The sequence below is a fragment of the Danaus plexippus genome, chromosome 28, assembly GCF_018135715.1.
Source record: "Danaus plexippus chromosome 28, MEX_DaPlex, whole genome shotgun sequence".
Taxonomy (NCBI): Eukaryota; Metazoa; Arthropoda; class Insecta; order Lepidoptera; family Nymphalidae; genus Danaus; species Danaus plexippus.
In genome coordinates, this window is record NC_083556.1 from 1,515,260 (window position 1) to 1,531,630 (window position 16,371).

The 16,371-nt window shown below is 32.1% G+C and overlaps 1 protein-coding gene across 1 annotated transcript; it reads left to right on the top strand.

Moving 5' to 3' along the window:
- The first annotated feature begins 34 nt into the window (after positions 1-34).
- LOC116776294 (endoplasmic reticulum junction formation protein lunapark-B) lies at positions 35-13,889 on the top strand. Its single transcript, XM_032669455.2, has 11 exons — positions 35-263; positions 4,912-5,147; positions 5,845-5,977; positions 6,426-6,534; positions 8,108-8,217; positions 9,859-9,988; positions 10,069-10,260; positions 10,717-10,788; positions 11,011-11,444; positions 11,553-11,628; positions 13,605-13,889. The coding sequence occupies exons 1-9, from the start codon at positions 237-239 to the stop codon at positions 11,079-11,081; spliced, it is 1,080 nt and encodes a 359-aa protein (XP_032525346.2). The 5' UTR covers positions 35-236; the 3' UTR covers positions 11,082-11,444; positions 11,553-11,628; positions 13,605-13,889.
- Positions 13,890-16,371: the final 2,482 nt, after the last annotated feature.

The window sequence follows — 16,371 nt, forward strand, 5'->3', positions numbered from 1 at the left end:
TCAGAACCGCTTGTCTATGGTTAAAAAACTGACATATGTGGAGCGTGGAGACAGTTGAATAAACCGTAACGTCAGAATTAAAGTCATTTATATATAAAGAAATTACATTCGGGTCGTGTTTGTTTCGGGTCTGACTGTTGGATAGTTTTCGAGGAAAATCTAAATATTTATACATACTATCCATACAATTTAAGTGTTAAAAAGTACAAAGGTTATTTTCAACTTTAATAACAAAAATGGGTCTCATTATATCGCGTTTCTGGGTAAGTATTTTTTGAATAATATTAATGATTTGTAACACAGCCAAAACTATTTCGATGGTTGATGGTCTAATATGTTTTGGCGTGAATTCAAATGATCACCCGTGACCTATTACATTTTAAATTTACATAGTACGGTCAGTGATTTGATAGCGGCTTGTGGGTATATTGCCGACTTAAAATTCACGACAATCTAAGTACGGCTTATACAACATATTAGTTACATTATATTAAACAATTGACTAACATTTTTTTAAACTTTCATTTTATAAGTTAGCCCACACACTTCCATAGTCCATAATTAAAACAATTAATTTTGATTATCCTACAGACATTTTGTATAAACTAAATCTCTAATATTTATATTACAGCTACAGAATTGTTTTTATGTTATTTAAATCTATATTTATTTTATATAAATTCATTATAAGACAGATTGTTACTCAAATGATATAACATATATATTTTTGTAACTTTAGAACAGTTCACAATATTATTAACTTTGTATCCACTATCCACAAGTTTTAAACCGTCTGAATACTATATTAAAACTAACTTAAACAACTTTTAATGACTGGTCTATCTATTTTTTCAAACAAATCAACTTGATAATAAATTCAAAAGAAATGTTCCATATTATAATAGCCATTTTTAAATAAAATACAACTCCTAATAATAATGTTTATGTTACTGTAAAAGTTCGAACTGCAGTAAATACTAAGATTATCCAGTAAAATCTAAGATTTACCAATTCTTAATAGTAAATGTCCAAAAGAGGTATCAGTTTAGGTTAGGTTTATTGAAGTAAATAATTAAGAATTCTTTATTTTGTTATGTGTCTAAAACCAAAATCTACCAGCTGTCAGCAGTATTACCTAGCATATACTGAATTCTAAAGGTCAAAAACTCGAAAAAATTGTCCTATTTTTAACATTTACCAATTATATCGGTCAATACAAAAATTTACTGGAAAGTCTTAACATTCACCGCAGTTCGAACTTTTACAACAACATATATATATATATATTAATATTATAAAAACGAGACTTAGTTCTGTCTTGTTATATTTCATTATTAACATTAATTATAGTAAATAGTCTCCCAATAAGAATTTATCTCTAACACATCACATAACCCCTTATAAATATTTCAATATATTTTATTATTATGTAACTGTATCAGGGTAACTCGATACATTGTCGGATAGTTAGTTATCTATTGTGTGACAGACGGATTGACACATACCTCAAGTGTTCGCCATATGCTTGGCAATATCAAACACTTTCAAGGATGTATGTATGTTGCAAAAAAAAATTTTTTTTGATTATATAGATATCATTGGTAATTAATAATTAATTATCTGTTCTATATATATATATATATATATATATATAGTATAAAAAGAAGTTGCTCTCTGTCCCTATATCCGTATGTATGCTTAAATATTTAAAATTGTGGATAGGGTTTTGGTGTGTTTTTAATAGATAGAGTGATTGAAGAGGTAATTTTATGTGTATAATAATATACATTAAATAGTGGAGAAATACTGTTTATGATATTTCTAATGTGATTCTGTAAATGATTTCATTTTTTCCGCTTACTTAATATTTACTTACTTACTACTACTTACTTTTATATCAAAATAATGTACCAAGTATTGTGCACACTCAAAAGGTCTACAGAAAACTCTGTGATGGTATATGCCTATCTCTTATGGATATCCCACTATAACTTTTTTTTTATCATTCACTTTTACGACAAATAATGGGTAACTTTAGAAGCGATTTTAACCAATCCCTATACAATTAAATACTTTAAATACGTTGTTGATTTAATATAGATCTATACGATCCTTTACAGTTTACAGCATATGATTTAAATTTCATACACGTGCGAAGCCGGAGCGGGCCGCTAGTATATATATCGTTATCCATATGTCTCGGTATAGCTATGATTAATTTTCTTTCCGTTAGGCCTTGAATAAACAATAGTAACGTTTAATTCATAGGAATAAATTTTATTTGCAAATGTTATCGATAGCCGTGGGGTAACGATGTTTTTGTAAGAAGAAAATATCATTATTATTATTACTTTTAGATAAACATTTTGTGAAAATCGTTCTACTAGGATATCGATAATGAGAAAAAATGAGTCACTTTTATGACTAACTCGATTACATCAACCATTATTACGTTTTGAGATCGTTTCGTTTTGAAATGTTAAACAACGTTATAATTAACGTGTTTGTTGTTAGGTTATGGTTCCGTTAAAATGATCGAGTAACTTTAAGTTATTTTTAACTTAGAAATACCTTAATTATTTGTACCGGAATTTAGACTGCTAAACAAATTATATGTCTATTATATGTGGCAAATGTTGTTAGTATGTAAGGAACATTACGATAGTTTCGTAAACATTATTTTTTTTATCTATACCTTACCTTTTTTTTTTAATTTTTTAAATACCTTTTTTTTTTTAATTTTTTCGACCTTTTATTACTTGTTATTCCAGAAACAATGTCTTGCGCTAGGTTTAAATTTCAGTACTAATATAACATATATTTTCATACAATGTCTCTGACTCGTTAATAGCTAATGTTTATTCTAAGGGAGCCATTGTTCTTCACCATTCAATTTTCATATAAAATATACATACTGATAACATGAGTTTAATGATTGAATATTGTTATTCTGTACTATACGGATTTACGTCTTTGGTTATTCCTTATAATTTATATTCATATATGTATATCTTAGAATTCATTTTAATTTTAAGGTGACAGTGTATTTTTTTTTTTGACAGCAAGTGACAGGTGTTTTTTTTTATCTGTGCCCTTTTTTAATTGTCTGTACATATTTGAGACTGGCAGGAATGTGTGAACCGTTTTATTGTGTTATGTTATGTTTTGTATTATTTATCAAGTGAAAGGAATTCTTGAATCGAAATATAAAAATATTTTTATTTAATGTGTGTTCTGTTGTATACTTCGGATTCAATTTTGATGCAGACATTTGCTATAGATATGAAATAATTTATTGCAACTGTTTATTTACAAAATGGTTGAACAATCAAGACAGTAAAGCTAGTTAGTTTTGATTCTGTGATATAGAAATCAAATGATAAATAGAAAATAATTGGAATAGATTAAAGTGAAAAAAAAAATGCATTAAAACTGCTGTTCTTTTTTTAAACAAGATTTTTTTTTTAACTTTTCCTTCATAGCACAATTTACATGATATAAAAGCTTACGAATGACCCTGGTTGAAGTAGTTAAAAATAGATTGATCCGATTGTATTTAATTTTTTAAATCATGTCATGTCAATGTCAATAGTAGATATGGGAAAAATGAGTGCTAAATCATAAAAATATATTGTAATAATATATAAAACATTGACATTGGTCAAATTTTGAAAAATTTCATTATGAATGAATCCGAAGCTAAAAAATTAAAAAAAGTTTTTAAAAAAAACTACAGCATACCAGATTATGTTTCGTGAAACAGCGAAAGTGTATAACATTGAAGTGATTTGAATTCTATTACCCGGTAATAGAGGCCAACGCGCGATTTTAAATTGTCTCGGTCACGATTATATGATTTCACTTTCAAATTCACAAAATGCTCCAATTTTGATGGCAATCTCTTTTCTCCTCGTGTTAAATTTAAATTAATAATAACTTATATGAGTAATTGTATTCCTTAATGATGTTATAGTCTTTGTATAAATGATTAAATTATAATTCCTACCACACAAAACTAAACACATGTTGTCGAGGAAAATAATATTTTAGTTGACATTAAAGTAAAACCAGTATCACGAATTGTTTATGTATTTACTTAGTTTAGTTTATTGCTAACAAGTCCTTTGACTCTTTCAAGTTATAGAATTCGAGCAGATTAGACGAGTTTAAATACAGATTGCAAAACATTATTTCTCTATATTACGATTATTTTATATTTTTGTCACGTCTTCTAGTGTTGGACCAAAAACACTGTCAAATAAAATTAATTATAATAAGAATAATCAGATATTTCATTACGAAATACTGTAAAGTCGTTATACTGAAACAGAAAGACCCAAAAAACGCTGTAGAAATACAAAAATATCGACTTTTTTTTTAAATATCTACTATTTACGCGAGGACAAATTTAAATGCAAATATATTTTTTTCATATTACATTCAACTACTTTGCACTCAACCAAGTTAGCTCATTTGCCGTCTATCCAATGTATTACGCTTGAAAAATAAGGTTTTTTATTTTTTGTGGGTAGACGACAATAAGCATTACTAACTGTAAATTGACAGACACTTTTATTTCGCTGGCCCGTGATCACGGTTGCTGTAAACTGTAAAGCAATCGGAAAGTAGGCAAAATGTATAAATAAAGTTATATAAAATAGCAAAATCAAGTTATTGTCAGAGATGTATAAAAAAAAGCATTTGGGCATAATCTCCAAAAATCAAACGGCTGGAATTTTACTACGTGTTCGTCACGTTACACTGCATACGGTGCCTTATTAGTTTTTCTTTGTCATAAACTTACCATGGCACTGTCATTCACGAGCGACAATGAAAATACAAAAACAACTAAATATAAATATTCCGTATTATTTTAAATGTAGGCACAAATACGATAAATACGTTTTCCAGATCAAAAAAACTAAAGTTGAAGTCCTGGATACGCTGGATACGAAAATTAAAAAGCTGGAGCAAGACAGCCGTAACAAGGAGCTGGCTCACCAACGGCTCGTGGGTCAAATGATGGCCAGTTCCATAGGACTGTACGTCATCATAGCCATTGTTTATTATTACAAGTACGTTGGAAGCAGCCAGCATTGGCTGGACTCGTTGTTATACGCGTCGCCGCTGCTCCTTCTGCCTATGTTGTAAGTATAAAGAAAATTTGGTAGTTTATATCACAACAAAACTCAAATTTCTAATTAAATATGTTGGTATTTAAATATATATAAACTACTCTCACTTTGACGCTGTAAAAACCGAAATACTCATAGCACTACTCCGTACCCAAATATAGCTATATATATATATATATATATATATATATAAATAAACTTTGCAAGATATTTGTAATTTGACATAATTGTATGAATAAAAAAAGTTTTTTTTTTCATCTAGTCAGTAATGTTGTCAGTAAAAAAAAAAAGATATTGTTGTCAGTAAAAAAAAAAAGATTTAAAAACATATATTATTCACAAATAATCTTTTGGTTCTGTTTATAAACAAATTTATAATCTAAAATCAAAGTGTTGAATACATTCAGTATTCTCATAAAGTTAATGTGCTGTAAGCATGTATGAATTTGTCATTATTTACTTAAATAAGTCAAAAGCTTGATAAAATTTCTATTTAAAAAAAAAAACTTCATATTTTGTTTTTGACTTTTTAGTAAAAAAAGAAGGTAGAAAACATATTTTTGTGACATTTCAATCAATACTTTCGTTGTCCGAATGTCACAGACTAAAAATTATAGTTTTAAAGTTCTGTTTCCATATGTTTGTATAGTATAATCTATATTAAATTATTATGCTGTTGTATATATACATAGTAATCCTTTTTGTTCAGAGTTATATTTCTCCGAGCGTCCCTGTCCAGGTACTTTGATTGGACAATTACAAGGAACAGATCGAAACTGATAAGACTAAGAGACGAAAAGAAGAAGATCTTAGAATCTGTTATGACCACAGAGACTTATAAGGCAAGTTTTATATTTATCATTGTTTATATATAAATGTATTCAGAGTTACAATACATGTATGGAATATTCTAGAATATCAATAAAATTACCTTTGAAAAATCCTATTTTTTTTTTGTTTTAAATAAGTCTTGCTTCTAAAACAGATGGACTTTGTAAGGAATATGTGTTTATTATGTAAAATTTAATACACGAAAATAAACTACGTAGAAGAAAAACAACTGTAAAACTATTACCAATATTTATATCTGAACGAACTAATATATAACAAGTGAATTTAATATATATTTATAGAATATATATATATATATATATATATATATATATATATATATATGTATATTTATTATTATTATATATAAACTCTTATAAATTGTACAATATTATAGCATTAATTATTCAGCCAAATAAAATTTCGTAAAACCTCCTTACATCTTTTTATTATTTCAAGGTTGCGAAGGAGATCCTCGACAAGTATGGCACCCCAGAGGAGCAATCCAAGAGCCTGGTGAGCCAAAAAATGCTGAGCATCTCCAATAAGGCATCCAGCGCGACTCCAGGTAGATTCAAATACATCTTTGGCACAAAGTATAAAGGCTATCAGAATATAGTCTGATCTATTAAACTTATATATTAAAAGTACTATACATTCCATTTTTGAAATAAAAAAATAATATGACTTAAAAAATATATAATCTGTTCCATTCGTATATAGATAATAAAATCTATCCAATCTAGACTGAATTTACGACTGAATAGGGTTTAATTAAGTGTGAGCGAATTTTTATTGTCTTTATATTACATAGAAAAATGGATAACTGAAATGTCATGATTGAAGGAGTTTTAATCAAAATAGTTTTTATACATTTTTTTTTTTTGGCGGGAAATCAAAATTGAATTGCTGTATACATACATATTTTGTATTATAATGCCTGTTTGTGATATTTGCAGTGAATCATTAGTTATGTGAGTGTTTTGTATTGAGTTATATATTTTATTTTTAAATATATTATCTGTATATAATAATTTGATTATTAATTAAGAACTGTTTAGTATATTTTTTATATATTATATTTAAGAATCAATTGATTAGAATTGTCTGAATAAGTTAAATAAATGGAAACGGTAAAATTATGAATTTTCCTATGCCTGTAGTTAGTATTGCTTATGACAATGTTAAAGATGTTTCGGTTAAGATTTTAATATATATATATAAAAGAAAAAAAATAAAAATTAAAAATTAGTATTCATAAGTAATTACTAATAAATACCAAAGATAGCTGACTGAGTTGAAATGTAATTAATTTAATTTAAAATTTCAAACATTTGTATTATATACAACAAAATTATACAAAATATACAAATTTATATGTAATTATATTATTGTTTTTATACCTTACCCTTGAAAGATTTTATGGAAATGACGAAAAGGATTGTTGGATTTGAATAAGAAAAAAAAAAGTATTAATTTCTCACAAATTTTAATAAGTTTCTACATAATATATATATAGGAAATACAATGTTTTCATAAAAGTTACCGTTCTATAAAGACTTTCGCGAGTTTTATTCATTTAAATGAAACTAATATTTTTCGGATATACTACGCGTGATTTATTTTTCTGTTAAAACTACACACTCCCGACGTTTCGGTTACTATTCACCGACCGTGATCACGGGCAGGCGACGGGAGTATGTAGTTTTAACAGAAAAATAAATCACGCGTAGTATATCCGAAAAAGATTACTTTCATTTAAATGACTACAAATTGTTCATAATACTAATATTCGATCCAATATTTAAAATGTATTTTAGGTAAATTATTAATTATTATAAATATAAACGTATTTTTTTTAAATGATGCAAGAATTTTATTCTGCTAATATCTATACCACTTAAATATTAACAAAATAAAAAATCTTATATAATTAATGTCTAAAGCAGTTAATAACTAGCAGGTTTCCGCTTATACTCATAATATGCAATTATTTGATTTGGAAATTGGTATTCAGTCACATATATGTGATTTAAAATTATTCTAAAAAGCTTAAAATATTTTAAAAGGTTGCCAAGTCATTGTATATCACAGTCGTCCGAAAGGCACAGGTAATTAATAATATTATATTTTCATTGCAGCAACACCGGTTCATATGCGTCAAAGACAATTGGTGTTGCCGACCCCGAGGTCATTAAACTCTAGTCATTTGGAGACGGACAATCCTGGACAACAGAGTCCGTTGTTGCGAGTAAGTTAGTCTATTTTTTTTTTTATAAATAAATATCTTTCAAACATAACGAAAAAGTTTTATATAGCACATTTTTTATCTATATTTTTACTAAATACGGATCTTTCTGTCGTTTGGACTGTCATTAACTGGCGTGTACGACACATCAGAGCGAGCTATTCAAAACGGTTTGTAGAAATCCGATATGACCTCACGAAGCGTATTCAGGATGGATCTGAATATTTCTCTTCAGTTAGGAGCCAAATTTGATACATGAACATTATTTGCTCTATCGAGTCCTTAGTTGTAGTGGATAGATTCATAATGGTGATCCACGGACCAGGAGCAATCTATAGAGGCTTCTGTTGGTACTCTAGCCACCTACATTCAGATATCAATTTCTTAAGTAGGTTCAGGGGTTCTATAGTCTCCAGATCCAGTGCACACCAGCTGGAGAAGTCGTGTTGTATAGCTGGGTTATTGCTTCAAGCCCTGATCTTGTTTGCATCCTGCATAATAGACTATTCTTTCTATTTTATTGAAAATTACAACGATAGGGGGCCCCAAGTCCTCTCATTCATACATTGTACGTCCAAACTCTTATAAATTTAATTCTGAGGGTCCGTTCTTTAAGAATTTTTTGTAATATCTGCTCATCTGAGGCAATACTAGCGGGCTGGCGATCTCAGTAAGGCTTCCTCGGGGTGTTCCTTTCTTCAACTTTAATTTTGCTACTCATTAATTCTGCCTGTAAACTTTCGTCAAATTTAGTTGAAAAGAGAGGCCACAGTAAAGCTTGTCAATTTCCCACTGCAGGCTGTCTACGATTACGTAAAATTTAACGCAACCACAACGCAAGCGTATCTTTTCATCGCGAAGTTAATCCATTTACGTCGACTAAAAATTTAGAAAAGTTCGTAGAATACACCCAGCTGAAGTTACTGGGTGTTCAGGTATCCTAAAACGTCTATTTTGGGCGGTTGTTTGAGTCTAAGGCTAAGGTAGCATCGAGGAAATTTAGTGTCCTTGCCAGGTACGGAAATGCTTTACTCAAGGGCAGCCATTTTGTCTCTATCAAGCGCAGCACCGGTTGTGTGTACGGCTTCTCGTTGGGTTACGAGAATGTTAACCGATAAAAGAAAAAATTTTTCATATCCCGAAGAATATCGGAAAATCGAAAAGTTCCAATCTATCTGATTTTTTTTTGTCTCTTCGTGACCACGGACGGGACCAAAGAACACTCTGATCCAGAAACGAAATAACAGTTCATCTTTATGGAAGTAACCTTGTCTCTGAAAGCGAAGAAATTTTTGTTGGTTGTTTTTTTGTTGGAAAATATACAGCGTGTAATTTTTGGGACGTTGGAGGAATTGTGGGAATACTTGTAAAATAGAGCTATTATGGCCTGCGTTTTTAGAATTGCTATTCCCCAAATGGGATTTGGAACTGCTCAAAGACCCCACACAGGATTCAGTTCCCCAGACCTGGCTTCCGCATACTATCATCATATCACTCGCTTAATGAACACGTCCGAGTCGCTTACTTTTAACTGATAATAAATTTAATTTTCATTTTCTTTATTACATCTATATGAAACTAACATTTAGATAGGTCATAATAATGCGATACGCCATCCCGGACAAATAATATTAATGTTTTCAGTCCGACCAGCTTCCACGTCCGATACCACCCAGGAATCCGACTTTGTTCGACAAAGTCGTAGATTACCTGTTGAAGGACGGCCCCGAACACAGGATGGCACTGATCTGTTCTCGGTGCTCATCACATAACGGTATAAAACGCTGACATTTAATTAAAAACCTTTCAAAGTCTTAATTTTTTTTTTATTCAATGTGGTCACAATTGATTCAGGTATGGCCCTGATAGAGGAATTCGATTTCTTCTCATACAAGTGCGCGTACTGCGGCAATATGAACCTGGCGAGGAAGCAGCGACCCATAGCGCCGCCTCTCATGCCCAGACCTGGGACCACCGCTGCCAACCTTCCCGCACGAACCACGAGGGCTGTCATACCATTCAAAATGGACACCGATAATAACACGTGTTAGTTTGACCTTGAAATAATGATAAGACACGAAATTTCTCAGCATTCCATGGATTCACCGTCCGGTGCCGGGTCCATGGTTGCAGGGAGAGGAGCTGCAACAGTGCCTGGGACTTGCGACCCAGGTGTAGGTTTATGGCCCCTATCTAACGTGCGTTAATCACCTCCACCGTCCAAGCTCCTCTATCTACCTTAAGGTTTTATTAAAATCATAGATTAGGAAAGATCAATTCAAACGTGATATTTGATTTTCATTATCGCAGGCCCAAGTTTTTTTGACGTTAGTTATCGGTTGGCTATCGACCTTGTTAGAATCTTTCAAAAGCTGTCTACTATTCCATCTAAGGATGGTGTATCTATATTATCAATTTTACTACCAAAAAAATTTAAATTTAAATTTTTAATTATTTTTCATGTTTTTCCTACATCATTGTCAATACCACCTTCATTCGCAGGCAGCAGCGACGAATCGTCTGACGCGGAGCCCGTGAGGACCGGCGAAGATGAGGATGACAGACATACTAACGGTTAGAAACACACTGTATAGTAAAATGTGAACAACATTACTATAATATTGAAATTTTTTCATACATAACAATTTAATTTTTTTGACGTACTCAATTACGTATTTACGTAACAAATAGAATCGTCATTAAATCCTCGATAATGATTACAAAGGGTGTTCAAATAATTTCCAGCACCCTCCATATTAGAACGGGCTGTATATAAACGTTTGCGTTTTCTTTAAGGTGAAACAAATCGCTCGCCCTCTCCAGCGGAAGGGGAGAGGAAGTCCGAAGAGGAGAAAAAAGAAGACTGATTAAATAATCTTAATAATTATTTATTAAAAAAAAAAAACTTCCAATAAACGTGCCTCTTACCCATTAATATAAGGAAATTTTTAATATATATGTCAATTGATGAATAAAAATAAAAAAAAAAAAACTCAAAACGATATTAACTGTAAGGACGATACTTCGATACTCTGTGGCTTGAGTTGTGTTATCTGTGTCACCAGATACGCGTCCACACAGATGTCAGTCAGCAAATACATATTTCTTAATTATATAACATTAAAAGTGTCTTATTTTACACTAATAGTGTCTTAACATAGAAACGGTTTAATACTTCCTCTCACACCCACATGCTAATGGATGGGACCTAGCAGTTTGATGTGTTAAAAGTTAGTATCAGATAAAAAAAGTGTACAAATATAGGCTATAAACTATTTCAGACAAAAAAAAATATCCTTACACAGATAATTAATAGCCATTTTATAATTTCATTGCAGCAACACCGACTACATTCCGGCAGAGGCAATTACTGAAGTCGTCGACTTAAATCCGAACCTCAAAGCGATGTTGCGAGTAAGTTCGACCTTATAGTCTAGGAAATAGATTTTAAATTAGATATTTCAGGAGAGGCGTTTCTACTTAAACTCACAACGAATATATAATTATGTTAACACAATTACTTAGAAGAAAACTTCTCATCATTCAATGGATTCACCGTGCGGGTGTCGGGTCCATCGTTGCAGGGGGAGGAGCTTCAACAGTGCCTGAGACTTGCGACCCAGGTGTAGGTTTAATGGGCCCCTATCAAACGCGCGTTACACGCTCACCTTCACCGTCCAAGTTCCTCTTTCTACCTAACCAAATTTGAATCGAACCTGCTAGGGCTGCCTTCGAAGCACGTTCCAAGAATGAACTGATGTTAGTTCTGGACAAGGGACAGCCCAAGTCCTTTGGTAGGTTGTAGAGAGGTTTATCTGTTATACCTCTCGCTCCCACCTCTACCGCGTATAAATTTACGATGAATAAAGAAAAGTCTTAATAGGCAAAATTAATATTATGTTCAATGGCCGCGTCAAGTCGGTTTTGCTCAGCGATGGAAATTTTGTACTCGAAGTTTTTTAAAAGTACTCACACCTTGACCAAACCAGGTAAATCTTGGTATCGGATTTGGATGGCAAATTTCGGAAACCTAAGGGACATCTCGTCGAATTTAGTTTACTCGTAGAGTTCGATCAATATGGATTGCCTGTGATGTAATATGGATTAGAGACATGGTCGTTAACTCAGAGAGCAATGGAAAGGGCTGTGTAGGAAGTTTTAGTAGGTCATCGAATCGAATATGTGGAGAACCTTAGGAGAACTAAAGACTTAGTTCTGAGAGTTGATGGCAGTGGGGGTGGCTTGGCCTTGGCAAGTGGGGCGTACCTCGAATTACCGACGCCTGATCATAACTTAATGCCCTAGAATGGCTTCCAAGTAGTTCTAAACAAAGCGAGGTGTCCACCAATGCAGTGACACTGAAAAACGGTCAACAACAATTTTCTTTACAAAAAAGAGCTCGGAATCTAACACTATAGCAGCTCTTTATTTGCTCGTCCTAATTTATTAATCTAAACGTTCTTGAAAATTATTGACTGTTTTTGCTCTATAGAAGGAGCAGATCTATAAGTAATGATTAAAAATGTATGAGTCCCTATTCGTTTAAGGTTTGGAAAGCAATAATTTAGGCTATATACCCTATATACGATTTTATACTGAATATTAAACATTTTAAAACATAAGAAAATAGATACAAGAACAAGCGCTTCTTATTATACGTCAAAATAGCAACTATATGCAAAAACAGAAGCGATACTGAAAATCTATTCTACATGGCTTTACGAAATTTTTTGTGATGTGATTTTTTTTTTTTTTGGTATGGATGAAGTCAACGAATTAAAGGAATTAAAAATATGCATACAAACTTTTTATACAAAATAACTGAGAAAGGAAATATATACATTAGGGTGTTGATTTGTTCTGAAATTTTGTTTTTATATGAAAGCTATAACTTTAAATGGCTTTTGGGTGGTTACCTCATCTATGGCATTATTTTTAACATAAATATTCTTATAATTTATAGTTATATATAGATAATTTTATTATATTTGAAAATAAAAGAACTTGATAAAATTTCGTTAGAGTAATGCGTCTGAAATTAAATAAAAACACCATATCCCCTATTGTTTGATGCAATTTTTTGTTGATTGTTCGATGCAATCTAAGTTTCGGTTAAAAAAAATTATATGGTAGTCAATTATGCGATGGGCTAATTTCCTTTGAAATCGTGTCCGTCTAACGAAACTGCGTAATTCGTTAATGTAAATATCATTACATTTTTTTCTACAAGTAACCAAAAATTTCGACAAAATGCAAAAAATATGTTTTCAAAAGCAACCCTTTTCCAATTGTATATTTATTAATGTATTAAACTTAGTGAGTACGAATTTCTAAGCCAAATGTTCGCCACATTTTTATTTTCACAGAAAAATGTTTCTCTCTATTATCAGAATGCGCGATAGCATCGTCTCTAATGAGCTCGTCGGAGCTTCCTCGCTGTTGCTCCAACGGTAACTTCCGTCCAATACAATGTCGACGTGGCAGCTGCTACTGTGTGGACTCTGACGGTCGACAGGAAGGGATGCAAACCGCTGACGTCAGCAGTCTGCCTTGTTACACGGCTGACTGGAGAAATTGTTGATTGATTTTGTTAAAGCATTATCTTAGTGATCGAAAAATTAATTTAAAATCGAAAATTAATAATAATAATAAAAAATGTTTTCAAAATTTATAAATGAGCGCTGTTCTTATTTCTACGTCAACATTAGAAAGGTTAAATATAACCAATGTCATTTTTTTGTGACTGTATTCGACGTGGTTTTAGTTATAATTTGTTTATTGGTTATGCGAAAAATTATCTTTGAGGGTAGACTGATTTTAATATTCTAAAGATCTGCATTTTTTTGTGTTATGAGTCACTTGCAAATAAGCTTTCGTGTTCTGAATCCAATCTCTGACGGAACTATTATAAATCTTAAATAAGTGCTAGTTGAAAAAAATCAAATTTTTAATTATTCTTTACTGTTCATGTATTTCTGTGCATAGGTTGGGCTCTTCGGTTATTAACCTGGGGTACACAATTTTTGTTTTCTTATCAGGCAGTCGGGCAAGAGAAAAATGCAGATGGTTTTCCGCTCCGTAAAAATGCCCTTTAAAATTGACCTTGCCAAAAACACTAATATTCCTGATTCAACCCATAAACTTGAATGATTGGCCTTGGAATCGGAAATTGAAGTCTTTTAAACTCAAACAGTCTATGAGTTGGGATTTTCGGAATAATAGTTTCTTCCCTTACGTATTTCTCTTAACGAGTATCGTTGTGTAAAACATATTGTTCGTCAATTTACTTACTACCGAACGCGAACCATAACACTATTTTGGAAGGTTTATGTTTGGAAGCATGATTATAACGACGCCATTTTTTTGTGTAAATTGTTCAGTGCTGGGCCCAGTACATCCATGGAGTTTAAAAAATGCAATTGTATAGTTGGTGACTTTGTCTTCATTTATTGGACAGTGAATTGATTTGAATGAATGCATTGTTTCGATGGTCACATATTGAATTATGTGGTCCACATTTTTATTTTTCGCGGCAAAATTTGCCAAGTAATGATGTTTGGGAAAACTTTGTTGACAAGTTCATCTTTCGATGGGACAAAAGTTACAGAAATATACGAGGAAATGAAATCAATCCGTGTGATTCCTCGACAGATACTCGACTTACCCATAGTTAGCAATTGCTCTGAGGTGTCATCCGCAAATTTATTGCTATGCAATGCAATTCTCGTGTCTGTTGTTCGTTAAATTTTGTTCGCAAGGATTCGATGATTTTAGGCAAGTGTATATTCCATCGCCAGCTGTTGATTATGGAATTATTGGCTGTGTTTGGCGGATATCGCCACAGAAAATACATTGTTCCTTTAAAACGTTTCGAGACATTGCATAGATCTTTCAAAGTTAAAGATAAAACTTTTTCCATTGCTGAGTTTTTTGCATTATTACACTTTGGTTCGTCGATAGTTTGAAAAGTAAATGCTGAATGCCATACGGCATTATTAAACAAAGCGGTTGCTTTTTCCGAAGAAGCAACTGTATCCGCAATATTAGAACCCGCACGAAAAATGCAAAAACTAATGACATGAGTAATGTCTTACCAGTCTAAAAGGAGAACCAGAAAATGACAGCAAACAATTCCATTATCAATTAGCTTCATTTAGTGTCTTAAACTTTCTTCGGTTGGGTATCCAATAGGGGCAAAAATTGTTTTAGTTACTACATCAAATTCCTGTTGGTCTTATTCACTTTGACGTTTCAATTCTCCCTTAAATGCGTCATTCAATTCATTTCACAGGCATTCCTACGCTGTTAAATAAATTATGGCAAATGAGGTAAAACGTCTTCGATCAAGAGTAAAAACAGATTATGTTTGTCCTCATTTGTTTCAAGATCGTGATATCTATAAATGACACGTATTAAAAGATATCTTCTGACATATTATCCCTGTATCTGTGCCACAGGTTTTATAAAAAGCAAGTCGAAATGATGGTATAAAATTATGTGCTTATTTGGCTTAGAGATGCAAGAAATGCTACAACTATTCTCGTATCCCAATAGGCATCGTTTTTTGGTATGTTAAGTTTTCCACACGTAGCACGATGTGTCAGGAAAACTGACATTAACAGCCGATAGCGGCTCAAATGACGTTGGTCTACGCACATTTACCAACAACTGCAAATAGAGACATGCATCGTTCTTTGGATGAACTGTATACATACGACCAAGAGCATCAGAGGAACGCACATCCGGATAGCTAGGAACCGCATCGCATAGATGGGAGAAGGTTTGAATATGAAACAATCCAACTGTTCCAATCCTTTTTTTTCACTTTTGTTGTGATATTTTGAGCGCTATTATCTGGTGATTGACAAAGATCGCGACACTGTATAGCCACCGTTGCCAGTGCCGTTAATATCCGTGGACATTGTTGTCACACCCCGTTAACCAAGGTGATTAGCGGTTGATGGCACCACACTGGCCCTGAATCATATTTGTAATTACAACATGTAGGTCTTGATCGGCTTCGTGATCGGCAGGCAATCTTAGCACATGTGATATCATTTATTAGATCTGGTTATATTCTTTCCACTAAGCGAATAAAAATTAGTGCGTGTTTGCGGCATTGTTTTTCCGTCCTCGAGTGTGTTCAAAATTGCTTTG

Bases quoted from the DNA above. Each gene is read 5' to 3' on its own strand.
- LOC116776294 (XM_032669455.2), top strand. From the start codon at position 237: ATGGGTCTCATTATATCGCGTTTCTGG. The intron at 264-4,911 runs GTAAGTATTTTT...TACGTTTTCCAG, and splicing joins TCATTATATCGCGTTTCTGG to ATCAAAAAAACTAAAGTTGA. The intron at 10,789-11,010 runs GTTAGAAACACA...GTTTTCTTTAAG, and splicing joins GGATGACAGACATACTAACG to GTGAAACAAATCGCTCGCCC.